Source organism: Rhinoraja longicauda, chromosome 9 (assembly GCF_053455715.1).
Source record: "Rhinoraja longicauda isolate Sanriku21f chromosome 9, sRhiLon1.1, whole genome shotgun sequence".
Taxonomy (NCBI): Eukaryota; Metazoa; Chordata; class Chondrichthyes; order Rajiformes; family Arhynchobatidae; genus Rhinoraja; species Rhinoraja longicauda.
The window spans coordinates 55,230,070-55,251,480 of NC_135961.1; the positions used below are offsets into that span (position 1 = coordinate 55,230,070).

Consider the following 21,411-nt stretch of genomic DNA (forward strand, 5'->3'; position numbering starts at 1 on the left):
CCAGCAGTCAATGCATTAATCCACATCAGACCCAGCCATAGCTCAGTACAGCTGCAACATAATTTCCATCCTTTTATGTTCCAGCGCTCTCAAACTAGACCAACATTACATTAGCCTCTTTAAAATATATTTTTTTAGGTGCTTGGGTCCAAAATCTGCAGCATCTTTCTTTTTTAGGAACTATTCTGATCTATCTTGGGTTCAAATGAGTAACCTCGTGCTTTGAATGCCATTCAGCACTCTCATGATCTATCAATGTCCATTTGCAGCTTCATGCACCCAGCACACAGTTTACTGTATCACCTATTTTAATGTGAGGCTCCCAGTTGCTTCATGCAGGCCAATTGATGAATGAACTGAGCAGTTCTAACATTGTTCCAGGCTGGCGCCTGACCAGTCAATCCTTTCAGGTTGTATGTATACTCATGCTCACTGTTTGGCTCCGACGTTCTAATCCATTTCTGGTGTCAGACAAATGCAGAGTCTACTTTCTTTTGTGCACTTATTTATCTTGACAAAGATTTACCAAGTTAACTGCCTTTTGAAGATGTGTGTAAATCGACCCACTGGTATTCCAACCATGTGCCACAGAAGGCTTTGGAGGCCAAGTAAATGGATATTTTTATGGCAGAGATAGATAGATTCTTGATTAGTATGCGTGTCAGGGGTTATGGGGAGAAGGCAGAGGAATGAGGTTGAGAGGGAAAGATAGATCAGCCATGATTGAATGTTGGAGTAGACCTGATGGGCTGAATGGCCTGATTCCGATCCTACCACTTATGAATTTATGGTATTTCTCAGCAATTAAACGGGTCATTTGACATGAGTTCAGATTATAAATCCATTCTGACCTTTAATGGTCATTGCAAAATATTCAATCATTCTATCCTGAACAGATTCCAGTAAAAGACATTTCTGCCAAAAAGTATTTTGTTGCTTTTATTACCTTTGCCCTTACAGAAGTCTCAGACAGGTTTCTGCAAAAGCACAGTTTTCACCAGTACTCCGAACCATCTAGAAAGATAAAAGCAGCAAGTGCATAGAAACTCCAGTGCTGCAAACTCTTCCACAAGTCACCCACCATCCTGACTGGCAAATGCACCGCTGTCCTCTTTCACATGGTGAAAATATTGGAAACCTCCAAATGGTAACATGGTGGGGCAAACAACGATGACCTCTGTTTTAACACTTTCCCAGTGTTATTCTCTAGCTGATAATGATTTGGTATGCGCAAAGAGGCTGTTACCATTCTTACATTGAAACACTGAATACATTTCAAATAAACTATAAAACAATTTGGAATATCCCAAAAGGGATTTGAAAGGTGCTATGCAAATGCAGGTCGTCTTCCTCATTCCTGCAATCGTTTTCCTCAGAACTGTACTGAGGACAGTCAGAATTACGTTCTTGAATCCCGGAAAGAGACTAACTTGATTGTAATATCTCTTGCCTCCTCTGATCCTGCTTCAAGTCTACATGTGACCTAATGTCTCAATACTATGGGAGATTGATAATTGTATTTTGAAATGTGATCTGAAAATGTAGCCTCACCTTTCACACTTAAACCTATGACACTCATCTCTACTTCACGATCACCTCTCTTGACTCCATTTCTCTAATTCGTCAGGTTGTTGTTTTAACACCCAGCACTGGGTGAATAGTAATTTCTTCAAACTAACTGTAGAAACAATACTTTGTATGTTAAATAGCCACTCCACCATCAAGGTAGAATGCTAAATATTGTGACGGTTAATGTAATTATCTTCGCTTGTTGTCACAAATTCCATTTTGTAGCCTTCATCTGCACCCCTGTCCCTGATCAAAAATATGACAGCTCAAGTTCTTTGGGTCATAATTGACTTTTAAGATGAGCTTCAGACCACAATTCTGCACTAATTGTCTGCTTCCACCTTTATAACATTGGTGGATTCCAGCCCTGCCTCAACTCATGCTGCTGGTGAAATCCTCAGTCATACTTTTTTATACATCTATTCCAATTCATTCTTATCCAGCCTCCTGTGTTCTGCTGCTTATGATCTAATTAACAAGAACTTCTATTTGTCCATTGCTCCAAGGTTTGGTGATTTAAATCGTTTCCTAGTTCAGAAATAATTTTAAATTTATAATCCTAATCTCTCCATGGCTGTGCCTCTTCCTAAATCTGTAATCTTCCCCCTGGCGTTTTTACTCGTAAAGATATCTGTTCTCTAATTCCAGGTTCCTGCTCTTCCATGAATTTGATTGCTCCACTATTGGTGGCCATGCCTTCAGCTACCAGAGCACCATTCTCTAGAAATTCCATCTTAAGTATCTACGTCTCCTGTCTCTTCTTCACCACACTCCTTTCAACCTACCTCTTCGGCCAAACCTTTGGTCATTTGCCCTACTTGCAACAAGTGGGGATCTGCTAATTTGGGTTTAGTAACACTCCAATTAAGTGCCTTGGGATATTTTGCTGCATGAAATGGAATATAATGAGAATTGAAGCAATTGTAATACTCATCGGTGTCTTTTTTGATAACATTAAAGTTTTTATCCTCCTGCGTTTGGTTTGTCTGAAATTATTGAACCTTGGACATGGTTATCTGATAAAGCTGAAATATGAGCAATGTAGTTTGAGAATGAACACTTTCTATTACTGAATTTTGTAACATATAGTAGTTATTTTTTTATGCTGAGGCAGAAGGTTAAATTCCCTCATTCACTGTGAAATTGAAAATGGTTTTGAAACAATAATTTACAAATTGAAGATTAAAATCTCCAATGCATTTCATTTTAAATATTGGCAGCCAAGCACATTCTAAGACATCTCAGATTAACACACAAATAAAGGTCATTACCTGCAACTTTCTACCCAAGTCACGCACTATTGAGGTAACAATTTATTCATATCCTTTATTGTGACTGGATCAAAATTGTGGAACTTGTTAAACTCTGTACTTTCCTCCCACCGTGGGCCACCCCATTTTAGACTACCGTGTCAATAATCCCATGGACCACCCCAGGGTAGGTAAAATTGACTTCAGATCTGTCAGGGACGGGTTATAAAAGAAACACTTTTAATGTACATACATGGTTTATACTTCTACTTAAGATAGATTTTAGATGTACACAAAATGCTGGTGCAGGAAGCATCTCTGGAGAAAAGGAATAGATGAAGTTTCAGGTCGAGACCCTTCTTCAAGCTGAAAAAGTCGGGGTACCAACCCGAAACGTCACCTGTTCCCTTTCTTCAGGTATGCTGCCTGACCCATAAGGTCATAAGTGACAGGAGCAGAATTAAGCCATTCTGCCCATCGTCTGCTCCACCATTCATTCATTGCTGATCTATCTCTCCCATCCTAAACCCATTCTCCTGCCTTCTCCCCATAACCCCTGACACCTGTACTAATCAAGAATCTATCTCTCTCTGCCTCAAAAATATTTATTGACTTGGTCTCCATAGCCTTCTGTGGTAAAGAATTCCACAGATTCACCACCCTCTGACTAAAGAAATTCCTCATCTCCTTCCAAAAGGAACATCCTTTAATTCTGAGGCAATTACCTCCAGTCCTAGACTCTCCCACGAGTAGAAACATCCTCTCCACGTCCACTCTATCCAAGCCATTCACAAATAAAGCTCTGTTATACTGTTATATTCGGTATGTTTCAATGAGTTACCACTGAGTTGCTCCAGAATTTGGTGTCTGTCTTCGGGAGAAACCAGGATATGCGGTTTCTTCCTTCACCTTATACTTCTAGGTCGGGTTGTGCTCAACCTGTACCTAATCCCGAAGATAGACACAAAAAGCCAAGGTTTACAATGGCCTGTTCCCTTTATCACCGTTCCTTTTTTTGCATATATTTCATTCATTTGTTCTACATCTCTCTTTATCACCGCCTATATCTCTCGTTTCCCTTTCCCCATCACTCTCAATCTGAAGATGGGTCTCCACCCGAAACGTCACCTATTCCTTTTCTCCGGAGATGCTGCCTGACCCGCTGAGTTTCTCCAGCTTTTTGTGTCTATCTTCGGAGGACCTGCAGTTCCTTCCTTCCCGCTGCAGTTGCAGAGTTGGGCGGGAGCCGCTTTGTCCGCCGACCAGCGCTAGGACCCGGCGGGTTCCTTGCGGCCGCGTCCCCGTTGCCGGGTAACGGCAGATCAACGCAGGGACAAGATGTCGAAAGGTGGCAAAAAGCGGGACTCGGTCCTGAAGACCAGCCCGTCCCCCGTTTACGGCGGGTAAGTGTGGAGTAGGGTGGGATTGTCATCGGCACCACAAACCATCCCTCTCCCCTCCTCTGCCCTCCCCTCCCCTACCCAACCCTCCCCTACCCAACCCCGTCCCCCCCTTCCCTCCCCTCCCCTGCTCTCCCCTCCTCTGCCCAACCCTCCCCTCCCCTACTCTGCCCTCCCCTACCCAACCCCGTCCCCCCCTTCCCTCCCCTCCCCTGCTCTCCCCTCCTCTGCCCAACCCTCCCCCACTCTGCCCTCCCCTACCCAACCCCGTCCCCCCCTTCCCTCCCCTCCCCTGCTCTCCCCTCCTCTGCCCAACCCTCCCCTACTCTGCCCTCCCCTACCCAACCCCGTCCCCCCCTTCCCTACCCTCCCCTGCTCTCCCCTCCTCTGCCCAACCCTCCCCTACTCTGCCCTCCCCTACCCAACCCCGTCCCCCCTTCCCCTCCCCTCCCCTGCTCTACCCTCCCCTCCCCTCCTCTGCCCTCCCCTCCCCTACCCAACCCTCCCCTACCCAACCCCGTCCCCCCTTCCCTCCCCTCCCCTCCCCTGCTCTCCCCTCCTCTGCCCAACCCTCCCCTACCCAACCCCGTCCCCCCTTCCCCTCCCCTCCCCTGCTCTACCCTCCCCTCCCCTCCTCTGCCCAACCCTCCCCTACTCTGCCCTCCCCTACCCAACCCCGTCCCCCCCTTCCCTCCCCTCCCCTGCTCTCCCCTCCTCTGCCCAACCCTCCCCTCCCCTACTCTGCCCTCCCCTACCCAACCCCGTCCCCCCTTCCCCTCCCCTCCCCTCCCCTGCTCTACCCTCCCCTCCCCTGCTCTACCCTCCCCTACTCTGCCCTCCCCTACCCAACCCTGTCCCCCCATCCCTCCCCTACCCTGCTCTACCCTCCCCTCCCCTGCTCTACCCTCCCCTGCTCTACCCTACCCTGCTCTACCCTCCCCTACCCTGCTCTACCCTACCCTGCTCTGCCCTCCCCTCCACCCTTGCTCTCCCTCCTCCCCTACTCTGCCCTCCCCTACCCAACCCCGTCCTCCCCTTCCTTGCCCTACCTTACACTCCCCTCCCCTCCCCTGCTCTACCCTCCCCTCCACCCCTGCTCCCTCCTCCCCTACTCTGCCCTCCCCTACCCAACCCCCTCCTCCCCTTCCTTACCCTACCCTGTACTGCACTACCCTACCTTCCCCTCCTCTACCCTCCCCTCCCTTCCCCAGCTCTACCATCCCCTCCATCCCTGCTCTCCACCCCTGCACTCACTCCACCCCTGCTCTCCCTCCACCCCTGCTCTCCCACCTCCCCTACTCTCCCACCTCCCCTACTCTGCCCTCCCAACCCCTGCCCTCCTTTACCCTCCCCTGCCCTAAATTACTCTGTCCTACCCTCCCCTGCTCTTCACTGCCCTCCCTTACCCTCCCCTGCCCTCCCCTACTCTGCCCAATCCCCTGCCCTCCCCTCCTCTCCCCTACCCTTCACTGCCCTCCCTTGCCTTCCCCTACCATCCCCTGCCTTCCCTTGCTCTGTCCTACCCTCACCTGCTCTCCCCTACCATCCCTTCCCCTAACATCACCTCCCGTGCCCTCCCCGACCATCCCCTGCCCTCCCCTACCATCCACTCCCCTGCCCTCCCCTATCATCCACTCCCCTGCCCTCCCCTTCCATCCACTCCCCTGTCCTCCCCTACCATCCACTCCCCTGCCCTACCCAACCATCCCCTCCTCTGCCCTCCCCTACCATCCGCTACCCTGCCCTCCACCAAGTTTTTTTGCAAGGGAGATTGTTTCTCATGAATTTGATCAAGTCTTTTGTAGTTGAAGAAGGTTGATGAGGGCAGGATGTAATGTAATGTAGGCCTTTGATTATGTTCCACATGACAGGCTGCTCTAGAAGATTAGATTGCATGAGATCCAGTAAGCGTTAGCTAACTGGATATAGAATTGGTTTCTGGTCGGAAACATGCTGGTGGTGGAAGGTTGTTTCTCGGACTGGAGGCCTGTAACTAGGGTGTGCCTCAGAGATCAGGTGCTCATTGCATTACTGTGTGTCATCAAAATCAATTAATTGGATGAGAATGTACATGGCATTAATCGTAAGATTGCAAATGACTTCAGAGTGAGTATCGTAGACAGTGAAGATGGTTAGGATCTTGATCAGCTGGACAAGCTAAGGAATGGGAAATGGAGTTTAATTCATATAAGTATGAAGTGTTGCATTTGGGAAGTCAAACCAGGTTATGACCTTCAATAGAATGGTTGTGCCCTGGGGAAGGAGGTAGAGCTGTGGGATCCAGGAGTACAAGTGCATCTATATACTAAAACTCTCGTTTGTTTGTTTGTTTGTTCCTGAACTACAGCCAAAACGGTGCACGATAGCGTGACAATTTTAGGCCCACCTTACTCACCGTCGTCCCTTTGGTGCTAATGGAAGATGTTTCATAGAAATCGGTGTTATATTTTTAAAGTTATTCACATTTTAAAGTTTAAATCTATCTCCTAGGGAGGGAGGGGGTGGAGGGGTGGAGGGGGGAGGATAAGGGGGGTTGAGGGGGATGGAGTGGGGGGAGGGGAAGGGGGGGAGAGGAGGAAGGAGGAGAGGAGAGAGGGGAGGGAGGGGGAAGGGGAATAGGGAGGGGAGGGGGAGTAGGGAGGGGGGGGAGGGGGGAGTAGGGAGGGGGGAGTAGGGAGGGGGGAGAAGGGAGGGGAGGGGAGAAGGGAGGGGAGGGGAGGGGAGGGTGCTGTACCAATGCAGGAGAGGTTTGGGCCCATCGGGTCCACTTGGTCTAGTAGCTTCCTAAAAGTGTTACAGGTTCACCAACAATTTTCTGGCATCCTTGGTTCCAAACTTTTTCTGGATTATCTGTTTTACCACACCAACAGAGGTCACGGCATCTGAGAGGAGTCCAACGGTACTGGAACAGTCCACCTAGGCAGCCGAGATACCGTCCCGTAAAGTCAGCCTTAGAGATTGGCTTTCGGAACGGATCAACCGGCTCCAGCCAGGCTGGAGTTCCAGAGCCCCGGCTGCAAGGGTCAAATTCAACCTGCCGATCGGCACCGAAGTCCCGATGAGGTTGAGATCAGCCACTTCACCCAGCTTGGGTGCTACATTTTTGTAGGGACTTGTGGGGGTATTTTCAAGTGTGCACCCGTAATTTTGTCTGATGAAGGAGGTGCCGGATCACCAGTTGCCGGAATATCGCTGGTGGACTTGTATTACGGATAGGTAGAAAAAAAATGACACACTGTGCTGGAGTAACTCAGATGGTCAGGTAGCATCTTTGGGGATGTGGATAGGTATCATTTTGGGTCAGGGCCCTTCTTCGGTCTGAGAAAAAAGTCTGAAATCCTTAGTGCACCCCAAGACAGTCCATAGTTCATTGGTTAGTGTTGTGTTGCGTTCAAAGGCTTGATGATTGTTGAGAATAAGATATTCTTGAACATTGTGTTCATGGTATTCTCACTCCTATACCTACTTCCCCATGGTAGGAGTGAAATGAGAGCATGGCCAGGGTGGTGTTGGCCATCGATGGTGCTGGCTGCCTTTTTATCAAGCCGAGCTTCTTATGGAATCCTACTATTGGGGAAGGTCAATGCCAGTGATGAACTGGGTGGTGTCCACTACTTTTTGTAATCTCCTTCGTTCCTGGGCATTCAACTTGTCTTGAGCCACCTTATTCCTTGCCCCTCCTTGAACCTCATTTCCTTTTCTCCTCCACTCATCTTCCCAAACCCCCTTCCTCCTCCCAATGCCCGCTTTATTACCCCTCAGTGGCCTTCCCCATCCCTTCTTGCCACCCCCCTCCCCACTGTCTTTCCTCGGCCAGAAAAACCCCTGACCCCGTCGCCTGACGACCCATTATCCTCCTCATTGGACGGCTCCCCCGTCATATTCATTCACTAGTCGACTCCTCCTTCAATCCTTGCAGTTGACAAATATACTTTGAATGATGTCTCTCAGACATGCGATCTGTGTTTCTGACGCCACTGTTCCAAGAGCACAGCGAAAATAGTGAACTGTTCCATTTAGTTCCTTCAACATATTTTATTATTCAGTTAGGCCATCACATTTACCTCCATTTGTCCACTGTTGGTCCACTAAACTATCCAGTGAGCCTGATCTTGAAAGTTTCAATTGATTTAATAACAATAGCCTTTTAAAGAATGAGTTTCAGATTCTTATCAGAACTTGGGCAATAATATGTTTTCCTTCTTTGCAAAAATACTTTATAGCTCTGTTTTTCTTTCCGACAAGCGATATCTCACAAATCTACACAACTGAATCAGACTCGCCTTTACTCAAATACAATACCTCAGTTAAATTCCTTCTCTAATTTCCAGTTACGAAAATGTTTCATCTGTCTTCTTCAGCCCCACGTTTTTTTGGATTTGCATCTCCTCACATGGGACTCCATCTACCATTTTTTCATCCTTTCACTTCCCTGCCGCAGACTACAAGCTTTGATATCTATTCCTTCAATCAAGTCATTAATATCCACAGTGAAGATATCTCACTTACCACCACTTCCCACATTCGTCAATTTAATGTAGTTCAGTTTGGAGATACAGCACGGAAACTGTAGGGGGAAATCATGCTTGACGAATCTTCTGGAATTTTTTGAGGATGAAACTAGGAAATTGACTGGGGAGAGCCAGTGGATGTGGTGTACCTCGACTATCAGAAAGCCTTCGACAAGGTCCCACATAGGAGATTAGTGGGCAAAATTAGAGTACATGGTATTGGGGGTAGGGTACTGACATAGATAGAAAATTGGTTGACAGACAGAAAGCAAAGAGTGGGGATAAATGGGTCCCTTTCTGAATGGCAGGCAGTGACTAGTGGGGTACCGCAAGGCTCGGTGCTGGGACTGCAGTTATTTACAATATACATTAATGACTTGGATGAAGGAATTAAAAGTACCATTAGCAAAATTTGCAGATGATACAAAGCTGGGGGGTAGTGTGAGTTGTGAGGAGGATGCTATGAGGTTGCAGGGTGACTTGGACAGGTTGTGTGAGTGGGCGGATGCATGGCAGGTGCAGTTTAATGTGGATAAGTGTGAGGTTATCCACTTTGGTGGCAAGAATAAGAAGGCAGATTATTATCTGAATGGTGTCAAGTTAGGATAAGGGGATGTACAACGAGATCTGGGTGTCCTAGTGCATCAGTCACTGAAAGGAAGCATGCAGATACAGCAGGCAGTGAAGAAATCCAATGGAATGTTGGCCTTCATAACAAGAGGAGTTGAGTATAGGAACAAAGAGGTCCTTCTGCAGTTGTATAGGGCCCTAGTGAGACTGCACCTGGAGTACTGTGTGCAGTTTTGATCTCCAAATTTGAGGAAGGACATTCTTGCTATTGAGGGCGTGCAGCATAGGTTTACTAGGTTAATTCCTGGAATGGCGGGACTGTCATATGTTGAAAGACTGGAGCGGCTAGGCTTGTATACACTGGAATTTAGAAGGATGAGAGGGGATCTTATCGAAACATATAAAATTATTAAGGGGTTGGACACATTAGAGGCAGGAAACATGTTCCCAATTTGGGGGAGTCCAGAACCAGGGGCCACAGTTTAAGAATAAGGGGTAGGCCATTTAGAACGGAGATGAGGAAAAACCTTTTCAGTCAGAAAGTTGTAAATCTGTGGAATTCACCGCCTCAGAAGGCAGTGGAGGCCAATTCTCTGAATGCATTCAAGCGAGAGCTAGATAGAGCTCTTAAGGATAGTGGAGTCAGGGGGTATGGGGAGAAGGCAGGAATGGGGTACTGATTGAGAATGATCAGCCATGATCACATTGAATGGTGGTGCTGGCTCGAAGGGCCGAATGGCCTACTCCTGCACCTATTGTCTATTGTCTATTGAAACATACCCTTCAGCCCACAAAATCCGCACGGACCACCAATCCCGGTACACTAGCACTATCCCATACTAGAGATAATTTACCATCTTTACTGAAGCTAATTACAACCCTATAATTACAGACCAACAAACCTGTACGTCTTTGGAATGTGGGAGGAAACCGGAGCACCTGGGGAAAACCCATGCAGTCACGGGGAGAACGTACAAACTCCGTATAGACAGCATCTGTAGTCAGGATCGAACCTGACTCTCTGGCGGTATGAGGCAGCAATTCTACATTGTGCCACCGTGCCGCAATACTGATATACATTTCTCTTTATTCCCATTCTGTTTTCTGCTTACCAACCCATAAATCGGCACGTCATTTAACCTCCTGCACATACGAACAAGAGACTGATATTTCAGAGACAATTTTTGCTTAGGTCAATAAACCACAGTTAGGACCAAATCCAAAAATATTTAGAACCTGGGCAGCATGCTAAATTAAACTGTATTGTTTTTACAGCATGGGTATTTGGCCCGAGATGTCTCTGACAGTGTTTATGATCCACTTATGCTTGTCTCATCCTGTTTCATCACACTCTGCCATCCCGTCCTTCTGTTTCATTCAATCTTTGTTTATCCATCTTCCCCTTAAATTTATCTAGGCTATTTACTTCAGCACCACAATTTGATAACAATTTTCACATTTTTTACTGCGCTGAATAAATAAGTTTCTCTTCAATTTATTGGATGTATCGATGAATTGTGGTTCCGTCTAGAATTCATAAATGGAAAATTGATGATTTCCGCAAACATTAACATCATACATCAGGGCAAGTGGATTGCTGTCGTTATTCTGTCAGGTGTTAAAGCATAATGACATTTGAAACATTCAGACTGCAATGAGAAAGGCTGTTCAGTTCTCTGACTTGCTTAGGATTACATATAGCAGACTGATGAGGTGAGAGTGAGAAAGTGATATTTGACTTAAAACACACAGAAACCAAGAAATACCTTGAAGGTCATTTTGAGGTTAGGTCTTGAGATAAGACAAGCAACTTCCCTGTTGTGTGCTGGTGGCCCTGACATTAAGTCATTTTGCACCATTGACAGATTGTATTATCATCAGCCAGTGGGGCTTTCCTTCTGGTGTTTTGCCACAGCATAAATGAGGCAGATATAGCAGCCAAATGTTTTTTTAAAGGTTTACAGTAATTTAAGTTTATTCTACTCTCAACAAGAAATCAGTTTCAGCAAAAAGGGTTGACCCAGTTCAGCAACGATCAAGATCCATACATTGCACAGCACTTGCAGCTATGTGGCAAGAGCAACGGCCATATATTTCCTGAACAACTGCAGCATCTGATTGTGCAAATGCAAATGGCTGGGAGGATGTATGTGGGAAGAAGTGATAAAGGTAATTGCTGTCTGCATGAGTAAATAATTATGAGTTAGTTCACATATTTGGAGGAAATAAGAATAAGTTGTTGCTCTTCTGATCCCTTCAAATGACAGCTTGCGAAACTGTCCCAACTATCATTGGGGCATTGTCACAAGCTCAAACAGTGAACTGCATCTGATTCATCCAGCTATCTCTGTGCTTTATTTAGAATAGCTGTTGAATTATTATGAAATTTTCCTGTTGCACTTTTGAACTGTACACAGGTTGATGCAGTTTGAATTGTAGGTGATGAGAAAGATATTGATATGCTGGAAGCAATAATACAACCAAGGGATAGAAATCCAAAGGCTTAATTTACCCCTGGTGGGAAGGCAGATGTGTGAATGCCATTCCTTTTTGCGTGTGAGAATCAGAAGCTCCAGCAGATTTTAACTGCCATATTTCTATTTAATCTTGTTGGCCAAATTTGCAACGGAATTTCATTCAAATATGCACTCGTCTGGTGTATAGTTTTGAATGACAATAAAGTTATATTCATTCATTCATTCATTCATTAAAATGCTCAGCTTTTCCAACAACCAGCATTTGTCAAATTCCCTTGCAATAAATCCACTTCACACTAGCTTTTTTTTCACATCTCAGTTTTGTTTATTGTCGAGTGTGCAGAGTGTGCAGAGGTACAGTGGAAAGCTTTTATCATATCATATCATATATATACAGCCGGAAACAGGCCTTCTCGGCCCACCAAGTCCGTGCCGCCCAGCGATCCCCGCACATTAACACTATCCTACACCCACTAGGGACAATTTTTACATTTACCCAGCCAATTAACCTACATACCTGTACGTCTTTGGAGTGTGGGAGGAAACCGAAGATCTCGGAGAAAACCCACGCAGGTCACGGGGAGAACGTACAAACTCCTTACAGTGCAGCACCCGTAGTCAGGATCGAACCTGAGTCTCCGGCGCTGCATTCGCTGTAAAGCAGCAACTCTACCGCTGCGCTACCGTGCTATCCAGTCAATGGAAAGACAATACATGACTACAATCGAGCCATTTACAGTGTATAGATACATGATAGGGGAATAACATTTAGTGCAAGGTAAACCCAGCAAAGTCCGATCAAGGAAAGTCCGAGGGTTACTAAAGAGGTGGATAGTTGTTCACCACTACTCTCTGGTTGTGCTCGGATGGCTCATTTGGCTGATATAAGCTCGGAAGAAACTGTCCCTGAATCTGGAGGTGTGCATTTTTACACTTCTATACCTTTTGCCTGATTGGGGAGGGAAGAAGTGGCCAGGGTGCAACTCATCCTTGATTATGCTGCTGGCCTTACCGAGGCGGCGTGAGGTGTAAATGGAGTTAATAGAAGGACGGTTGGTTTGTATGATGGTCTGGGCTGCATCCACAATTTGCTGCAATTTCTTGCGGTCTTGGATGAAGCTGTTCCCAAACCAAGCTGTGATGCATCCTGATAAAATGCTTTCTATGGTGCATCTGTAGAAGTAGGTGAGAGTTGTCGGGGACATGCCGAACTTCCCAAGCCTAATCAGATTTTTAAAATGAATTGGACATGTCGACTACAAGCTCAGTCAACGATGGCAGTTTTGCGAAGTGCCTTAAAGAAAGAGCAATGCAGAAGTTTAGGGAGGAAATTGCAAAAGCCAGAAACCAGGGTAGTTGACCACAGCTACCATTAACAGTTCAAAGGAATGGGAGTGTACACAAGACTAGAATCAAAGGAACACAATAGATTCAAATGGACCAGAAGCAAAATACTGCAGCTGTTGGAACTCCACAATAAATACTCTGCAGCTCAGTAAGCTTCTGTGGATTAAGAAACAGAACTAATATTTCAGTCCTTTGACCTTATCAGATCTGATGAGGAGTTTGATGAAACGTCCTCTCCATCAATTTTTTTCTGCAAATGCTGCCTGACCTCCTGAGTATTTCTAGTGTTTTCTGTTTCAATCTAAGATTGTGAAGAAATTGGAACAGGTTACAGATATAACCTTTTCTACGACTGATATTAATCCAACAGGCCTGTAATTACAGAGTATGCCTCCAGACTATGGAACACCTCCTGAGCTGTGACATGCTGCATGACACATGCACTGTAAAGGATCTTGCAGAGGCCAACGACATGGCACTAAAATTTGCTCGCTATTGGCAAACATTTGTGTGATGACATGAATAAAAAATTGTCCCATTGCATCTAAAGCTGATGTATTACGTAAACTGTACTTTAAGGAAAACATAAAGAATTTAGAGTGGGTATAAAAGATTTGCTCGAAAGGTTCCAGGCATGGGAGACGACAGTCATATGGATAAATTGGAGACCTTGGTGAGTACCCTTTTAGACAAGGGAATTGAATATTTGACAGAGATGAGTGAAAATCACCATGGGTTTAGATAGAATAAATGAAGGGAAGCTGTCTACAATGGCTGAAAGATCAGGAAAAATAGGTAGATATAAGGAACTGCATATGCTGCTTTACAAAAAAAGAGACAAATTGCTGGAATAACTCAGCAGGTCAGGCAGCTTCATTGGGGAATGTGGATAAGTGGTTTGTCGGGTTGAAACCCTTCTTCACACTGATTGTGGTGGGGGACAAAACGCTGGAAGAGAGGAGGAGCTGGATAAACCCTGGCAAGTGATAGGTGAATAGACACAAAATGCTGGGGTAACTCAGCAGTTCAGGCAGCATCTCAAGCGAAATTAGATAGGTGACATTTTGGGTTGGGATCCTTCTTCAGACTGAAAGTGGAGTGGGGGGGGGGGGGTGGTTACAGGGGAGAAATGGCGGGAAGAAAAGACCAGGACAAATCGGGGCCAGCAACAGATGACCTCAGGCAGGGTGGTTCCCTGATGGGCCAAATGTTGGCTCGGGAGAGTGTGATCAAGAGTTACGAATTTTTGAGAATTGCGGAACTGGTTAAATGACTTGGGTGGAGGAAGGGGAGCAAGGGGGAAGAGAGGTGAGGGAGTAGTGGAGGGAAGTGTGGAAGTTACTGAAAATCACAAAATTACAGAACATTTATATCACTGGGTTGTAAGCTTCCCAAGCGAAATATGAGGTGCTGCTCCTCCAATTTGCGTTTGGCCTCACTCTGGCAATGGAGGAGGCCCAGGCCAGAAAGGTCAGTGTGGGAATGGGAAGGGGACTTAAAATGGTTAGCAACTAAGGGATCCTGGTGAACCAACCCAAGTGTTCAGTGAAACAGCCGCCGAGTCTACGTTTGGTCTCGCTGATATACAGGAGCCCACATCGGGTACACTGGATGCAGTAGATGAGGTACATGTGAACCTCAGTCTCATTTGGCAGGATTGTCGAGTTCCTGGGCAGAGGCAAAGGAGGAGATACAAGGACAGATGTTGCATCTCCTCCAGTTGCAGGGGAAAGTGCCTGCAGTGGGTCTGAAGAAGGGTCTCGGCCTGAAACGTCGCCCATTCCTTCTCTCCAGAGATGCTGCCTGTGCCGCTGAGTTACTCCAGCTTTTTGTGTCCATCTTCTCATTATTACAGACCTCTTTATAATGGACTTCAGTGACAGTGGATGGACCTGCCAACGTTCACCGACAGGCCAGACTGCCGGCTCTAGCCCCAGCCCACACCGCCTCCCCGGCTACTTCCAGGCTGGACCCACTGGCGCCACCACTGGCCCGCACAGCTTCCGTGGCCGTTCCCAGGCTGTGACTGCCGCCACCACCACCACTGCCACCGCCGACCCCTACCTGCATAGCAGACACCCATGGGCCACACCCAGTGACTCCACCGATCGTCACCTCTTCCCTTGCTACCAGAAGGCCGGGGCCATCGACTTATCTCGATACCAGACCCAGTTCCAGACTGAGAGTCTGAAGAAGGGTCTTGACCCAAAACGTCACCTATCCATGTTCTCCAGAGATGCCGACTGACCTGCTGAGTCACTCCAGCACTTTGTGTCATTTAGTGTATGAACCAGCATCTGCAGTTCTTTATTTCTACTAGTTATACAAAGATACTCTATTACTCGGTAATCCTTGATTCTGTTATAGAGGCAATAACAGACATCATTCCCCCTCTATAGTCCATTACAAACGAAGGTTTACTGCACACAAAGAAAACATCAGAGCGATATTAGGGGAAAGCAGCAGAATGTGAATACTATTTGATTCAATTATTTTTTCCAACTGAAAGACTATTTCTTAAATAATCCTTTTTACATTTACTGCATTTTACTCCAACTAGCAGGTCTTCTTTGAGAGATGTTATTTTTATTCACATTTTTTTAAGAACCTGAACAATTAAAAATGCTTAAATCTGCACCTTTTACTCTTTCCGACTGATTTGATTAAAAAGCAATCAGCTTAAGATCAATTGTTCTCTTTGTGACTTTGTATTCCTCTGCAGTGTTGCTTCATTTATCCTGAGCTGTGGAGCTGCAGGGGGAGTTACTGAAGCCAGGAAAGGTCGGTATCCTCTCTGGCCTGAATGGAATGAAATGGACGTGAACGCTGAGAAGTGGGAAGGAATTAAACCGGTTAAAGAAAAGGAGAAAAGTGCCAAGAGTCCCAGCCAAGTATGTCCCTGGAATGCTTTATCTCACTTAGCTCCTTATTTCATTATTTCTTGAAGTGTTGATAATTAACATCAAACTTTCAACATCTTAAATTGTTTGCATTTTTCAAACATTAGCAATGCGAGTACATGACAGGTGATCACACTCTTATTAAAAGTCAATGAACAAATATCCCACCACATCCTAAATATATAATGACCCCCAAGCAAATAACACAATTTCCCCATGCATCCCTTCCCCACCCCTAGTCATTTAAAATAACAGGAAAATCTTTTATTCCATTGCGCTGCATGGATTTGGTGGAATTGTGGTCACTATTTTATCTCAAGAAGTTCCTTCTTTTCCCTCATCAATTCCTCTGAGCAAAGCAGTCAAGGCATTGAAGGAGAGCACTCCAGTATGATCAAATCTTATTGTTGAGCTCCATCGCAATCTTGTTAACAAAATTATGTTTCTGTGTACAGGGAAAATATTGGCATTTGCTAGTTCCTGTGAGAGAACAGCAGAAGCAATATTGATTCTTTTGAAGGAGGAGAAAGCTCTGACGGTTCTTTCGTGTGTAGTATTAGTTTGGATCATGATTAGTTTAGTTTTAGTTTAGTTTAATAGAGTACAGCGCAGAAACGGGCTGTGCAGCCCACCAAGTCTGCACCGACTAGCGATCCCTGTACACTAGTACCATCCTACACACTAGGGAACATTTACATTTTTTACCAAAGTTGAATCATCCTACAACCTGTACATCTTTGGAGTGTGGGAGGAAACCAGAACACCCTGGGGAAACCCCAAATGATCACAGGGAGAACGTACAAACTCCGTACAGACAGCATCCGTAGTCTGGATCGAACCCGGGTCTCTGGAACTGTAAGGTAGCAACTCTTCTGCTACGCCACCATGCTGCCCGATCTACCAGTTATGATAATATTTTGCTTAGAAGGGAAAATGTAGAACTTGCATGGAGGCAACTCCTGTTGGAAACTGACCCAAAGCAGGTCCTTCTGATTGTTGTCCCGAGATGCTACCTATCCACTGTTACTCTAGCATTTTGTGTCTATCTTCCTTCTGATTGTTTGTGCGATCTAGGTTCATACCAGCATTGTTGCATTCAGGGAGAGATGTGGCCAAGGAAGGTTTTCACTGGAGGGATTGAAGATGAGTCTCACAATAGTCTCACAGTGGCATCAAATCAAACCTCTCTTTGTTTGCTTTGTTTTTTCTTTAATGTATTTATATTCTGGGTTGCTGAAATACAATATCTTCCTTAAATGTTGAAACATCGTAATGTTTCTCAATACGTTGATGAGTGCGAGAACAGCAGAATGGCTCAAAGATTGCAGTGCAATCTGAAGTTGTGCAAAAAGCACTTAAGTACAATAACAGAATAACCAAATAAGGCACAGCTAAGAGTAAAGAAGGGGGAAGGAGGTGTGAAAGAGGCGATTGGTTCAGGAATCTGATAGCAGTGGTGAAGAAGCTGTTCTTAAGTCTGGACGTTTTGGCTTTCAAGCTTGGAGAGGAGGCATGCTGACGATAGTTGGGAAGTACGTTCCTGACATTTACTTGATTAAAGTCACCAACAATGTTGAAGGAGTAGGAAAATAACTGCAGATCAGTAACTCAGCAGGTCAGGCAGCATCTCAGGAGAGAAGGAATGGGTGACATTTCGGGTCGAGACCCTTCTTCAGATGTTGAAGGTGTGTGCTGTCTCTTTTGAGCAGAATTTGTCCAGTTACGACTTGGCGTTGTGTTGGGGTGGATTGTAGACCTCTGACAAGATGGCAGAGATGAATTCCCTTGATAGGTAAAAAGGGCAGCATTTCATGATCAGGTATTCCAGGTCAGGGGAGCCAACTGACCAACTCATTAGAATCTCTGGCTCTTGACCACTACAAATGGGGGCAGAGTATTCAGGAAGGTATTGAGAACTTCAGGGCCATGCATTAGGAGCACACAAACCCTGTGTAAGCAGCAGAAAGAATGAACCACCTCAAAAGCTATCCACCCACCTGCCCTCAGCAAATTCCACCTCATCTGTGGAAGAATCTGTAGTTTCCACATTAGTCTCAGAAGCCACATCAGCTTACACAAAACCATTGTGCAAGCAAGTAATCCTGGATCCAATGAGACTGCCTAAGTAGAAGATGAGTTCAATAATTAATTCTGATCGTGGTATATTACCTGTAGTGTAAGAAAATAACTGCAGATGCTGGTACAAATCGAAAGTATTTATTCACAAAATGCTGGAGTAACTCAGCAGGTCAGGCAGCATCTCAGGAGAGAAGGAATGGGCGACGTTTCGGGTCGAGACCCTTCTTCAGACTGATGTCAGGGGGGCGGGACAAAGGAAGGATATAGGTGGAGACAGGAAGATAGTGGGAGATCTGGGAAGGGGGAGGGGAAGAGAGGGACAGAGGAACTATCTAAAGTTGGAGAAGTCAATGTTCATACCACTGGGCTGTAAGTGCTGTTCCTCCAATTTCCGGTGGGACTCACTATGGCACTGGAGGAGGCCCATGACAGAAAGGTCAGACTGGGAATGGGAGGGGGAGTTGAAGTGCTCAGCCACAGGGAGATCAGATTGGTTAATGCGGACTGAGCGCAGGTGTTGAGCGAAGCGATCGCCAAGCCTGCGTTTGGTTTCGCCGATGTAAATAAGTTGACATCTGGAGCAGCGGATGCAATAGATGAGGTTGGAGGAGGTGCAGGTGAACCTCTGTCTCACCTGGAAAGACTGTTTGGGTCCTTGGATGGAGTTGAGGGGGGAGGTAAAGGGACAGGTGTTGCATCTCCTGCATATATTACCTTATTAATATATATGATACCTACCATTATCAGTCTGTACATAATGCAAAAACCATGGAATAGATTTACTGAAGCAAAAATGTAAATTAAAAGCCATTATTATTATAATTTATACTTTTCAATAGTTAAAACCGATTTTCAAATATATTGAAAATGAGAGCGAACCTGTGCATGGAATAATAGCTTGGAATAATTCAGTCACTGGTGCAGCACAGCAGCAATCAAAAATTACATTTTAAAACATAATTATTCTTGGGTGAATCCACGTGTAGCTTTACCGTTATTAATCAAATCAAAGGGCATTGTTAAATGAGATGATACAAAATTTTGTTCTCATTACTAATGTGGAGAATTCAGCCCTGAAGATAGGTAATTACCTGAATTCAGAGTGTTTATGTTCCTTTGAGATACTTCAAAGTATGAGAAAAATACTCTGCTAAATGCTGTGTGTTATTTTCCTTTTTTAACGCAGTCAGACTAATGCGATGTGGAAGCACGAGAGCAACAAGCACATGGGAATGATAGCACCTGCATCTTCCTCTAAAGTTCACATTCTATCATAGCTTAGAAGTCTATCACCATTCTCTCATCATTACTGGGTCTTAATCCTGGAATACTTTACATAGCAGCACTGTGGGGCTGGCTTCACAATATTAAATATGATGGTTCTCCACCACTTTCTCCAGGAAAATTATGATGGACAACAGATGATGACCTTGTTTAATACTGTGAAAGAAAAAAAAGTATATTATTTCTATTTGGAAGCATGGGGTTCACTCAATTGTAATTTTTTTTTTAATTGGCATATTGTGAAATTGAGAGTAAATTACTCCAATTAATCTGGAATGATAAATTAATCTGGACTGATTTGAGATTGGTTTTATTTTCCGAATCAGTTTGCTTCTCCCACTGCTAAACGTCAGCTTTAAACTGTTTCAAAATCTGACTAAGTAGTCCCTGAAGCCAGATCTATACCTAACTTTCAGGGAACTAATACCACGCTCCTGGAAAGGAATTTTGCCTGAAATAATCTTCAGTCGTAAATAAATAATAAACTAAATTATACAACAAAGTAGCACCAATTTCTCAATCCAAAGAAAATTTGGCAGATAAAGATTCTCATGGTGATTAAAATGGAAAGTAGACTTTAGACTTTACTTTAGACCTTGGAGATACAGCTTGGCAACAGGCCCTTCGGCCCACGAAGTCCATGCAGATCAGCGATCACCCCAAATACTAGCACTGACTATCCTACACTCTAGGGACAGTATTACAATTTTATCGAAGCCAATCAACCGACAAAACTGTACGTCTTTTGCAGTGTGGGTGGAAACCGGGGCACCTGGAGAAAACCCATGCGGTCACAGGGAGAACATATAAACTCTGTACAGACAGCACGTGTAATCGGGATCGAACCTGGGTCTCTGGCGCTGTAAGGCAGCAACTCTACCACTGTGCCATTGTGCTAAAAAATATATATATTTTGGCAGTTGGGTGTAGATCTCCTGGAACTGCCTGGTTTGAGATGGTTTATGTTTATGTCCGTGACTGTCTTGCCTTTTTCAGCTGTTATTTGAAGATCCAGAAGGAAAAATTGAACTGCCGCTATCTCTAAAGGTTTACTCTTGGAAACGTCCTCACGAGTTTTTAATAGAGAAGGTCAGTCATGAATGCAACCTGTTGTCTCCGAGAAACTGTTGCTATGGTGATATTTTTAAAATTTATATGAAGACATTATAATCAGCAATTCTACCAAACTTGTTTACTCTCTTTCCCAGTTCTGATGAAGGGTTGTTGGCATTAAATGTCAATTCGGCTGTTATTTCCACACGAAACCCAGCGGTTCGGATTGCTCCTGTGGAAAGAACAGCCGAATTAACATTTAATGCCAACGATCCTTCATCAGAACTGGGAAAGAGAGTAAATAAGTTAATTTTAAGCTGCAAAATTATCATGTTTTAAATTATTGTCAATGTATCTCTGTTATGTTACCCCTGCGAATATTGTTCTATTTTATCAGACTGCCACACAATTTTATTGGGAAATTTAAAGGAGGGTCATCAGAAAAGCCAACAATTTATTTACGAGTCAACAACTTGCTTCTTAGTGGGGGTGGGGGACGACGACAAATAAATCAGCAGAATCTGAAACAAACAGAAAATGCTGGAAGTACTCAGCTGATCACACAGCACCTGTAAACAATAAACTAGTTAATGTTTCAGGTTCGGGACCCTTCTTCAGAACTGCGGGAAGAGTGGAGGACTTAAAGTTTACAAAAACCAAGCATGGGGCAGGAGTGAGGTATGACAAAAGATGATATGGAGATTGGTTAATACAGATCAAGGTGATAAGGAGAAGGGCCTCTGATCATTGGGGAGGCATTTTATCAAACTAGGACATCAGCATAATTTGGATTCAAAACTCGGGATTCCTTCGCTGAGCACAGATTCTACATAAAGCCATGACCTAATCTGCTTTGCTTTCTCCAATAAAGAGAAGGCCGCCTTGTCTGTGGAATTAATGGATTTTGTACTAAGATTCAGTTACTCGAGGCCTCTGCGGAATTTCGTATGAAAGTTGGATTGGACATTGAA

The 21,411-nt window shown here is 45.0% G+C and overlaps 1 protein-coding gene across 1 annotated transcript in view; it reads left to right on the top strand.

Moving 5' to 3' along the window:
• Positions 1–4,157: 4,157 nt before the first annotated feature.
• Positions 4,158–21,411, top strand: part of adgb (androglobin) — a 146,450-nt gene continuing 129,196 nt past the window's right edge. The window contains exons 1-3 of the mRNA XM_078405531.1: positions 4,158–4,222; positions 15,847–16,015; positions 20,384–20,476. Coding sequence (XP_078261657.1) covers positions 4,158–4,222; positions 15,847–16,015; positions 20,384–20,476 — 327 coding nt within the window. The remainder of the gene's footprint in view (positions 4,223–15,846; positions 16,016–20,383; positions 20,477–21,411) is intronic.